A 12,317-nucleotide genomic window follows, 5' to 3' on the forward strand; every position below is an offset into this window, starting at 1 on the left:
CTCTAGAGCGTCACTGCGGCGGTTGCTGATTGGCGCAGTCGCGCCACGCTGCAGGGCCCCGCTCCCGGGAGCGAATGGGACACACGGCGACGGGGAGGGCTGCACTCACAGACACGCCCCTTCCCTCAGCATCACTGGGCCCAAGCACGAGCCCGGCCTACTCTCGCCCGCCCTTGAGAGGCGCGTGCGCCCCGCCCCTCACCCCCGGGCTTGGAGTTCTACTAGAAGCGAAGGCAATGGGACTACGTTACCCGGGAAGCCAAGCGGCATGACGTCACCGCGCACAGCCCGTTCCTTGCCCCGGAAGGGTTTAGTGCCGCCGTGACCCCCCGACCGTCCTTCCTTCTTCCTTTCTGAAGTAGGCACCGGCGGAGGTAGGAGCGAGGTGACGCCGCGGGAGCCGGGTCCATCCGCCCCCATCGGGGGAACCCCGGCCCCGAGCCTTAACTCGGCCCTTCCCTGCGCCCTCGGGGGTGGGGGTGGGGGTGGGGTGGGGTTTGAACGGGTCGCGAGGTCTCGGGCGGTGGGGCTGGGCGGGGGCCATAGACCCGAATCGCAGCCGGCTCCTGGGGCCTCCTCGCCTCGCGCCCGGTTATCGGCCCGGCCCCCATGGCGGGAAGGGCCAGCGGCTGGGGGCGGGCGGGTGGCGCGCGCGGGGGGAGTCTCCAGTATGTCGCGAGCCGGCTCCGTTCTCCCCTCAGCGCACCATGGGCCGCGTGATCCGGGGGCAGCGGAAGGGCGCCGGGTCTGTGTTCCGAGCCCACGTGAAGCACCGGAAGGGCCCCGCTAAGCTGAGGGCGATCGACTTCGCCGAGAGACACGGCTACATCAAGGGCATCGTAAAGGTGGGTCGGGGGCCTGGGCCCCGCTGCGGGCAGCGCCTTCCTCCGTGTCAGCCCCGCGGCCCCGGAGTCCGAGCAGGGCCGTGACTTGCTCGAGGTGGATTGATTTAAACTCGGTTTTAATCGCGATTCAAGTCAGCAAGTTGCAGCCTAGTGCCGTTATTGTAATGCCGTTTTATTTGTTCTGTTTGTAAAGCCCTTCCTTCGCAGCGGCTGCGAGACCCGTTAAAACATGATTTGCAACTAAACATAAACATAACCTTCAATACGATTTCCATGGCAGCTAAGGCCAAACCTTCCTGGGAGCTCTTCTCATATCATTGGAGAGGTAGTCACTTTTTTCCAGGCTTTGAAACGCTAGCTTCATAAACTCTAAATTTTAAGAACAGAAGTGTCATTCACTCCTGTTTTTGGATAAATTAGAGGAGGGAAATAAAGCGCTTATACTTTTTCAATTCCCAGTCTCAACTTTGAACTAGTGGCAAATAGAGAATATTTTCTTCATCTGCTAACTGAACAAACCAAAAGCAATTAAGGGAAAAACTTTAATGCACAACAAAGTACTTGCAGGTGGACGTATGTAAATACCAGCATTCACTTCCTTGTAAAGAATGAAAATATAGATATTTAATATGGTACCTGATGTTGACCTACTTATAAAACCTAAGTTGATATCAAAGTTAAAGATGAATTTGTCCCTGATTCTGTATAATTAAAGCTGTACCCCTTTAGGGTTCAAATTTGAGGGTTCATCAATGTAACATTTACACATTTTTTTAATCTACGCTGGCCCAGTGTCTCCAAGTAGGCTGGTGCCAGAGCTGGAAGTAGAACCCACATCTGACTCCCAAGGGAACGTCTACACTGACACTGGTGGTGTGGTTCAGGGTAGACACTACAGTGATAGGTGGATGAAAGAATATTTCCATTGACCTAGTGCAGCCTACACAAGGAGTTAGGTTGCTTTAATGACATTGCTCATGGGGTATAGATTTTTTCACACCCCTGAGTGATGTAGCTGGGTCAATCTAATTTTCTAGTGTATACCAGCATAGTCATGCTGCCTCCCACACACTAGCTGATTTTTTTTTTTTTCCAATGAATTTCTCTAAGCTTCTTAAAAAAAAATACCACTTTTAGTTTGACACTTCAGATGGTTGTCAGGCGAGAAGGGAGTTAGTCTGAAATCAATTTGAAAGCCTTTTAGAGGAATAGAACTTGTGAGGTGACACTGATGATTGCTGCTCAGAGGATGTGTCTAAACATCAAACAATCTAATTTCAGAATGGGTGCAACAAATTAGTGTGATACTGTTGGAGGAAAGGAGGGGCAGTCTAACAGTAGCAAACATACATCTACAAAAGCTAAATAAATTTGGCAGTTCTGAAACCCTAATAGAAGTGGGTTGTGAGGAGTTACTTGGAGAGCAGTTGGAGAAGTTTCTCTTTTTAAATGGTTCTCAAAATAGCTTTTTGGTAGGTCGTAATTAAAATATGCATAAGCATCTTATTAGTGTTAGTGAAAGCCAAATGTCTAATTTTGGAAGGTCTGCAGGCATTAAATAAGGGCACTAAGTGCGATTAGTATGAAGTAGTATATTTAACTGAGAACTGTTACAGCTAGGTTTTTGATTTGGCCATGTACTTGATCTTAACTTAGAGTGACGGTTAAGTGAAAGACTGGGAGTGCATTTAAGTAAAGATTGGTACCATACTAACTTTTTGGAGGAGTTAGAATAATGTTTAAACTACTTGTCTTAAGATCTTGTTAGGTTTATAAACCTAGTTGCTACAAGCTTATGCATTTATCACTAATCTGAATAAATGATGACATGGCTGTTTCTAAATATGCTTTTTATCACATCAGGATATCATTCATGATCCTGGCCGAGGTGCTCCCCTTGCCAAGGTTGCATTTCGTGATCCATACAGGTTTAAGAAAAGAACAGAGTTGTTCATTGCAGCTGAAGGTATTCATACTGGCCAATTTGTTTACTGTGGCAAGAAAGGTGAGTTAAGATTGCAGCTGGTCATGTTTAAGTGGCCTCCAGAGGCTTGTAGTTTAGACCAGTGGTTTTCCAAGGAGTACATCTCTACTCATTTAGATATTTGCCTAGTTTTACAACAGGCTACATAAAAAGCACCAGCGAAGTCAGTACTAACTAACATTTCATATAGACAATGATTTTTTTATACTGCTCTATGTACTATACACTGAAATGTAAGTACAATATTTATATTCCAATTGGTGTTTTATAATTATATAGTAAAAATGAGAATAAGCAGTTTTTCAGTGACAGTTATATTTTTATGCCTGATTGTGTAAGCGAGTAGTTTAAGTGAGGGGTAACTTGGGGGTATACAAGACAAATCCGACTCCTGAATAGGATACAATAGTCTGGAAAGGTTTAGAACCACAGGATTAGACTCATGATGCAATCTGACCTGCATGTCTGTCTTCCTGAGAACTTTACTCCATGTCCTTATGGACCCTAAATTTTCTAAAAGTAATGTTTAATGCACTGGCCTTCACTAGCTGTTTACAAACTACTGTTTTTATATGGAGCTGGAAACATTTCACCATCCAACAAATTTTGGATTGTGTAACTAACTACAAACTTATAATAAGCCAATACAAGATGCATTTTTTTTGTCCAGGCCTTTGACAAACTGTTCCTTAGAATCCCTTACATTTGACTGACTAGTTGCTCTAAAGTCACTCTGTTGTTGAAGGGGAGGGGGAGAGGGGAAGTGTACCCAGATAGCACCATGTTAGTTGCCATATAAATGCTTCTAGTGATGTGTAATAGTTTAAGATCTTCTATATTTCTGGTTTGAGTCTGTTTATTAATTGTACATGAAGATAGCTAGACATATTTCTGGATTTTTGAAGATTAGTTATGGTTCAAAAATTCCCTCTGGGGCACCTGGCATTGGCCACTGTCAGAAGACAGGATACTGGGCTTGATGGATCTTTGGTCTGACCTAGTATGGCCGTTATGATGTGCATCTACAGATAACTAAATTGATCTATTTTTTCAGCTCAGCTTAACATTGGAAATGTCCTACCTGTTGGCACTATGCCAGAAGGAACCATTGTCTGTTGCCTTGAAGAGAAGCCTGGTGACCGTGGTAAATTGGCCCGTGCTTCTGGAAACTATGCCACAGTTATCTCCCACAATCCTGAAACCAAGAAAACCAGAGTGAAGCTGCCTTCTGGTTCCAAGAAGGTGATCTCTTCTGCGAACAGAGCTGTTGTTGGTAAGTCACAAGTGACAGTGGTCAATTTGTGTATTGTATCTTAATGGTGTCCAAACTGTAGTGAAAGGTGTGGTAGCAAATAGGCTCATTTTTTAATACCTCAAACACTGGTGATCTAGGTTGTGGTGTGCTTTGTGGACTTACAACTTGAGCTTTGCGTCTTTGAAAGCTAACTACACACTTGGACCCAAAATTGCCTAATGTGATATAGGTGTATGGGTGACTAAATTCAGTGTGTACATGAGTTTAACATACTTTAATGTGGGTCTTACTGTACAAGTTACTCGTATTATCATAAAGCCTAGAATCCCCACTATGCTAGGCATTATACAAAAGACATTCTCAGCCCCCAAAGAACTTACTGCTTAAGTATATGGGATAACATGTTGAGTTAGTGGGAACTGATGGTGTTGGATTTAAGATGTGTGTAGGCTTGGAAATAGAGTTCAAAAGTAGATGGTGATGAACTCCAGTTCCAGGGAGGTATCATAACATGTGTGCAGAGAGCTGATCAGTTTATGAAAGGATGCAATTCTGCTACCCTTGCTTGGGAGACTTACAAGGAAAACTTCAGTTCTGTAGGAAACAGTATTGGTGTTCAAGAGGTGGCATGCATGCTTCCTTTTGAGTCAGTCTAAAGCCAGAGCCCCATCAGGGGGGTGGAGGCACTGCTGTTGCAGGTGCTCTGTATTAGATGACATACACAGCAGATCCTGACCATATGATTACTAAATCTTGTGGTACTACTTGCAGAAGTTGAGATGGCTGCTGGGGTGTCCAGTCTAAAAGCTGAATTGAGTTAAAGCACTGTTTCTTAACCTGGGGGTCATGGGATGGGTTTAGGGAGTGGCAAGCAGGACAATTGCCTGGGGCCTTGCAAAGCTAAGTTACATGCTTTAGCCCTGGGTGGCAGAGCTCTGGCTTCAGCTTAAAGTCCAAAGGCAGTTGCCAGTAGAAGAAAGTTGAGAGAGTACTAACTGCTTTCTTGAAGTTGCATGAGGATACAGTATTATTTGTCCTAAACTATGAGAGGGCTACTCAACTTCAGTGGCTGGTGCTGTGTGAAAATAGCAGAAAATTGTTTTTAAAACTTTGATGGTTTAGAATGAAAGATGCCATCTTACCAATAACCAGTTTCTGGACTTCAGTAGCAAACTAGTTACTTCCCTGTACATTTCCTCTCTGCCGCAGTTGGGTAGGGTTGCTAATTTTGATTGGACATAGTCCTGGAGTGTTAGTAACCCTACATCTGGGGCACAGGGAGCTTTGACAACTACTGCATTTGTTAACACACACTGGTGGTACAGAATAAGGTCAGAAGCAATATTTAAAGATAGAATATGCAAATTATACAGGTTACTATAATTTTCATATGTAATAAATTAACTCTTAAGAAGCTGTTGCCAGAGTGCCAAGTCCAACTTATGATGAGTGTTGAAGGTAAAACCCAGTAGACCTTAACTATTTCTCCTGATGTTTCGATGTGATGATTTGTGTTCTAACTGAAAGGTTGTCACATCTCATTGCTCCACTCAGCTGTGGCAGCATTGTACAAGCAATTCTGGGAAGTATAACCAATGATCTAGTATTCAGGACCATCTTATGTGATCTAGTCTCACTATTAAAAGGAGAAACGTTAGCAATTAAATAGAGATTAAAATTAAGAACTCTTTCTTTGCGGCCCACCTTCAATGTATACAGATACTAGAATACCTGTTTGCAAGAACGTAGTTTCACAATACCTAACCTTCATGAAGCAATTCATACTCAATTTTGTCCTGGCTGCGAAATGCTTGTGTGGACACTTGTATATTTGACACTCACTTTCATAGATTAACGAGCTAGACAAGATTTCTAAACAGTTTAAAATCTGAAAATAGCAGTTCATTTTTTCCTTTCCTCCTTACTTCCCCTTAAATATCCCATCACTAACACAGCCATTTGCTAATCATTTTAGCCACAGACTTCACTGCATGAGTCAAAGCTTACAAAATATATGTGATGACTATAAAAGCTTAACACCCAACAAATTATTTTGTATTTTTAATTGAATTTCAGGTATTGTTGCTGGTGGAGGTCGTATTGACAAGCCTATCCTAAAGGCAGGTCGTGCCTATCACAAATACAAGGCAAAGCGAAACTGCTGGCCACGTGTCCGTGGTGTGGCTATGAATGTAAGTGTCTCAGCTTTCAATTGTCTGTCCTTCCATAGTTCACGTAAGGGCTTAACAGTTGTCATTCAGGATTCAATGATACTTTTGGCAAGAGCTGTTGCGTTGAGGCTATATAAACTGCCTAGAAAATGCACATATTGCTCTGCAGTTGTGAATATCTGCTTTAGTGCATGTGTGGTAAAATTATTCCTTTATATAAAGTAATGAGAGAATGTACAAGTTTTATTGCACACTTACCTTGATTTGTGTTTTAAGTTTAATTTATTTAACTTGGAATGTCCTTTTCTGTCTACATTTTTGACCTTGGTGACTTTCTTTATAGCCTGTAGAACATCCCTTTGGTGGTGGTAACCATCAGCATATTGGTAAGCCTTCAACCATCAGGAGAGATGCTCCAGCTGGTCGCAAGGTCGGTCTCATTGCTGCCCGTCGTACTGGTAGACTGCGTGGAACCAAGACCGTGCAGGAGAAGGAGAACTAATGTCTTTCAATACAGTTTACACAATAAAAGGCTTAAAAACCCCCCCCATACCTGTCTTGTGTAAACTTTATGAAGGAGTGATACCAGCTTCTTCAGACTCTATTAGCGAGGAAACTTGTAGTGCAAGGGTGGATCATAGAACTCTTGCCTTCATTGAAGGCATAAATGGGCCTTTAGTCGCAATCCAATAGTCTGAGACTAGGAATAGGTTTTAGAAACTGTTCAGATCAGATTCACTAAGGGATGAAGATGAGATTGAAGTTATCACCTAGTGTTAAGTGGGAGGTGGTAATGTAGTATGGTGGATGACCAAGTGAAGCCCTGGGAGAGGAAGGGGTGGCCTCTAGAGGAAGACATGAGTAAAGTGTGGATTAAGAGGTGATGGTTCTCTTTCACACAAGCACTCAGAAGTTCTCTGTAGAGGAGAGTCTTCTTCAGGCACTATGTTCTAACTGAGAAATATATTCAAGTAGTTTAAGGAGGGCTTATGCACTAGACAATTTGAAGTAAACTTTGCAAAAGGGGAAGGTCAGGAAAGTCTATTTTGAAATCTTACCCCTGGCTTATAAAAACAGCATCTGTCCTATCTATCTACAAAACAATGTCCTAGCTACAATTATATTTAGTGCTAGTACGTAGTAAGCAAGCTGTGATAATAAAGCCTTTTGTTGGGGAAGTTTAGTGACCAACCAGTACTACCCCATAATTGTCTGTCAATATATTAACTCCACATAGGTGAGTACCTGCTTGTCAAACTACACCAGAGCCTCCCTCATACACTCAGCATTGTGCATTAACATTACAATTTTTTGGAAAGGCAGCGAGCATGATGTTCTTCTTGATAATAACTTACACTTCCCTCCCTGTAAAGAAAAAGGCGGCAGTTGCTGCCGCTAGGAGCCATGCTTGATCTTTGGGTGGGTAGGACAAAGGCAATAGGATGATTGCTCTCTCTGTGAACGTATAAGCTGTTGCATAAGTCATGCACATACTATTTAGCTGGAAAAAAATTTCAGATGCTTGTGAACAAGTCCTATACCTTCTAACATTAGCCAAGGAGCTGCTGGAAAAAAAGTACTCTGCAGGCAGGACCTCTGCTAGGCATTACCTAAATCCCCATCTCTTCCATCAAGCAAGCATGGGGTGTGAAGCACTGAAAGAGCGCTCTCAATCAACTGATGTACAATTTACCCTCCACATTGCATTGGCAGGGCATAAGGCCTTTAATCTATAGCCAGCTGCAAGGTTAAATGCCTCTTATCAGAATTGGATACATTATATACAAAGTTAACTGTCTTCAGGAGGAGAGTGTCCTTGAAATCACATCAGCAGGTACAAGTCAAGGAAAGTCCTTGGTCAGCTGAACACAATTGACAAATCAGCCCATTTTTCTGTATTTGCTGGGGCATAGGCTTGCCAGTCGTATTCAAGTCCATTGCTGGCACAGAATTCAAAGAGGAGTTCTGACCTCACTCTCTCACCCCATGAGTTATACAACATGCACATGGTTGTGTATGCTGGTTTATTTTTTTAAAAGGTAACAATACAGCTATGTTGGGGCTAGAGACCCAAAGAAAATAAGCAGTATGGTTTGTAAGAACTAAACTCATTTCAAACAATCACGTGATGCTACGTGTAGCATTTTTGGTGATGTAACAAGAAGTGCTGTTATCAAACCTCACATGAATTCAAATACACATTCAATTATTTAGCACTATACACTTTGGAATATAACTCTTCAAGAGGAATAGCAGGTTAAGGAGAGCAGCAACCACTGTTCTTTAAGGCCCATCTACATTTATTATGGTTTAATCCACTTTATACCAGCGTTCAATGTGCTGAACCACCAGTGGAGTGTTAATAAAAATCAGAGTAATTTCCACAATACGTCACTTTAAAAATGTCTAAACCCCACAGCTTCAAACATGGGAAAGGCACTTTCTTCTGAACACTAACGCAAAGTTTAAAATATCAAAAAAAGCAAAACACAATAAAAACCTAATTGCCCCTCCTCCAGCTACCACTGAGCAAGCAGGTACAAGTTTCAGACCATAATCTCAATTATAAGAGCTAGCCTTCCCCCGGTCCCCCATGGTGGGTACCTCTAATTTGGTGTAAATTGAATACAAAGAAAACGTTAGCTTCCATTAAGGAATTAATGGGGAGGAGGTAAATTTCTAGCCCACTCCCTTAGAAATGTAAACTGATCAATACAAAAGTATCGCAGTGATCTGACCTAGACTTTTTTTTTTAAGCACCCGCAGTACAGGGAGACAGTCTGTGCCTTACAGAATCTGAATCCTTCCCACGGTCAAACCATCACTAAGAGCACAAACAAGGCTCTACCACTCCTGTCTATCCTGGGCCACTCTGCATGTCCTTTAGATTAAATTCCCATTTAAAAATCATCTCCCCCAACTGCTAAAGGCAGTTTACTGCACAGTGGTGCAATCACACTAGAACAGTAGTTCTCAAACTTTTGTGCTGGTGACCCCTTTCACAGCAAGCCTCGGAGTGCGACCCCCTTATAAATTAAAAACACTTGTTTATATATTAAACATCATTATAAATGCTGGAAGCAAAGTGGGGTTTAGGGTGGAAGCTAACAACTTGTGACCCCCCCCATGTAATAACCTCGTGACCCCCTGAGGGGTCCCGACCCCCAGTTTGAAAACCCCTGACCTAGACAGAAGTCTGTTACATTTGCAGGGATGAGGAAGGAAGAAAGGAAAGAAATACTGTTTCATAGGTTTATCTAGAAGTTAAGGCCAGCTCTGGTTGTAAGTGCCTGAAAGATGCATTTATAATGGAAGTGCTATTTGATAACAGCCTCGGGTTTGACCTATCTAAAACAACTTTGGCTTAAGTTGTATTGTAGAGCAAATTTTGGGGGAAAATTATATACAAAGCAATTTAATTGGCCAGTCTTGTTGTGTATTGTCCATTATTATTGCAGCTAGGTGGTGTGACAGTTTGTCCTCTCACATGCCAGCCACTCCTGCCATGAAATCAGAATCCATTACATTCTCTTGCTCTGGATATAAATCCAGCATTATGGCATCAAACCTAGAACAGGAAGAGGAGAAATGATTCAAATGTTTGAGCTTAAATTCCTAACAAAGAGAAGAACCAAGGTAAGTACAATTACACGTTCAGTCTAATCCATTTGAAACTTTTCTCGTGCATGAAAGTTGCTCTTTAAGGCTAGTTGATGCAAAAGAACGTCAAAACCAATTTGCATTAACTGTATTGTAAGGATCCACTAACCTACAGGCTTAGCACAACAGCAGCAAAAAACAGTACCACACTATATTGCTGAAGGCAGCTGCAAACCTATTTCATGTAAACATACAGGTTGCAATGCTACATTTCATTCTAAATTCACACATTCAGAAGAGGATTTTTGAAGACTTAAGTCCGTTCACTCTGCACCAAACTTATCAAGAACAAACACCCTTTTAATGCATAACTAAACTAAAGACTGTATTGTAGTAACTGATGCAGCTTCCAGTCTGTAAGTAAACATACCTTCCTTTAGTTTATGTAGAGCATCCCTGAATATAAAGAGTAAGTTTTAAACACTCATTTGGAAAGACCTTATTTATATGTATAAAAATCCTTTAAGTCAGGTTGGACACAGATTTCAAAAGTAAGTCCCTATCTGGTAGTAAAGGACCAGCCACTTATTAAGATGAACTAGAAGAGGGACAGGTTGAGATTTCAGAAAGATAATGATGTGATAAAATTTAATAAAAATAGACCTAGGGACAAAAATAAGAACTAGACATGCCTACGTACCGACACAAAAATAGGGAAATGGTTCCTGACATAACAGGCATTCTTGCAACATGGTGGAAGGACAAAATCAGTGGGACACTGATACCTGGAGACAATTGCACAGGAAATACAGACTAAATCATAGACATGGAGGAGCAGTGCTATGGTTAGAAAATTCCATAGACTCCAACAAGGTAATGATGGGGAAGACCATACTGTAGAATGTGTATGGATGCAAATTCCAGGTCACAGGAATACAAATATACCAGTAGGGTCATACCAGCAGTCTCCAGGTCATGAAAAGGACATTGAGATTCTGATCCAAAGCCGAATGAAGTCAATGGTACTTCATTCCCATTGACTTCATTCAGCTTTGGATCACGACAAGAGTATACAATATAGAGGGAGATCAAAAGGGCAAGTAAGTCTAGTAAAACAGTAATATGGGTGATTTCAACTACTGCACATAAACTGATCAAATGGCACAACAGGACAACTTACACAATCCCTTCTTGGAAAAACTAATTCTAAAGCACACAAGAGGAAGGGCTCTTTTCAATATAGTCTTAAGTAACACACTATTTAGATCAAGAATAACTCAGCTACTACGTGACCAACGCATAGTTAAGTTCAACATTCTCATGGAGGAATCATACCAAAAACTAGCATAACTGTAAACGTAGAATGAGGGGTTTAAATTAAAAACGAGGAAGCTAAATCAAAAGGCCCTAAAGAAAGAACATTACAATCTTTGATTGAGCACAGTCTGACACCACTAAATAAATATAGAAGCAGGAAGGTGGGTGGCTGGGTGGGGGAGTCAAGTTATATGGCCTGGGTTAAGGGTTCCTTTTAAACCGATCAGTTATCATTCAAAAATGGAAATTCAGCCCAAGTGATGACAGACAGAAAAGAGCATCAAATTATGGCAGTTAAAATGTAATGGAAATTAGGAAGGCTAAGAATGAATTTGAGATGCAAATAGCCAAAGATGTACAAATAAATTCTTTAAGTATTTCAGAAGCAAGACGCCTACACGAGAATCCGTGAGTTCACTAGTCTACCAGGGAGTAAAGGGAGAAGTTAAATAGGATAAGGACTTCACAGAAAAACAATACACCATTTTTCCCCACACTGGATGCTGGGCTGATACTCAACTCAGACCTACCCCTTTCAGGTAAAAAAGATGAAGCACTGTCAGACTGCCGTGTCAAAACAGATGGTGCTAGAGCAAATAGATGCATTAGAGAGCAACTGGTCACCAGGATCTGATGTTATTCACCCAAGAATTCTGAAGGAAATTAAAAATTAATTGGCTGAGCTGCTGAGAAAAATATGCAAACTTCCATTAATCACTTGATATGCCATAGGATGGAACGGTAGCAAATTTACTACCTATCTTTAAAAAAAGGTGGTAGGGATGATCCTGAGAATTACAGACCTCTGAGATTCACTGCAATGCCAAATGGATTGAAATAATTAAAAATAGAATATTCCGTCTGTAGAAACGTATGGTAAGTAGAGCTGGACATGATACAACAGGGATGACCTAGAGCAATTTCTGTAAAGGAGAACTGTTCCTTTTCAATCTACTAGAATATTTTGAGCAGGGCAACAAAACAACAGATAAAAAGCACGAGCCTCCTGCTTTTTTCCACCATAGGAACCAACCACTAATTGAGGGGGTTAAGAAAGACGGTTTCTCATTTTCTATAGCCCACGATGTGATTTCTTGCAACTTCCTCTGAAGCATCTGCCAGTGGCAACTGTCACAGACAAGATT

The 12,317-nt window shown here is 41.9% G+C and overlaps 1 protein-coding gene across 1 annotated transcript; it reads left to right on the plus strand.

The window, feature by feature from the left end:
- Positions 1 to 296: 296 nt before the first annotated feature.
- RPL8 (ribosomal protein L8) lies at positions 297 to 6,805 on the plus strand. Its single transcript, XM_065399892.1, has 6 exons — positions 297 to 374; positions 702 to 845; positions 2,709 to 2,850; positions 3,884 to 4,102; positions 6,161 to 6,276; positions 6,599 to 6,805. Exons 2-6 carry the CDS (start codon positions 708 to 710, stop codon positions 6,755 to 6,757), a joined length of 774 nt encoding a protein of 257 aa, XP_065255964.1. The 5' UTR covers positions 297 to 374; positions 702 to 707; the 3' UTR covers positions 6,758 to 6,805.
- The last annotated feature ends 5,512 nt before the right edge of the window (positions 6,806 to 12,317 follow it).

The sequence above is a fragment of the Emys orbicularis genome, chromosome 1, assembly GCF_028017835.1.
Source record: "Emys orbicularis isolate rEmyOrb1 chromosome 1, rEmyOrb1.hap1, whole genome shotgun sequence".
NCBI classification, from domain to species: Eukaryota; Metazoa; Chordata; order Testudines; family Emydidae; genus Emys; species Emys orbicularis.

Excerpts from the sequence above, each read along its gene's own strand:
- RPL8 (XM_065399892.1), top strand. The coding sequence starts at position 708 with ATGGGCCGCGTGATCCGGGGGCAGCGGAAGGGCGCCGGGTCTGTGTTC. Across the intron at positions 4,103-6,160 it reads TGCGAACAGAGCTGTTGTTG|GTATTGTTGCTGGTGGAGGT; the intron begins GTAAGTCACAAG and ends ATTGAATTTCAG. Across the intron at positions 6,277-6,598 it reads TCCGTGGTGTGGCTATGAAT|CCTGTAGAACATCCCTTTGG; the intron begins GTAAGTGTCTCA and ends CTTTCTTTATAG.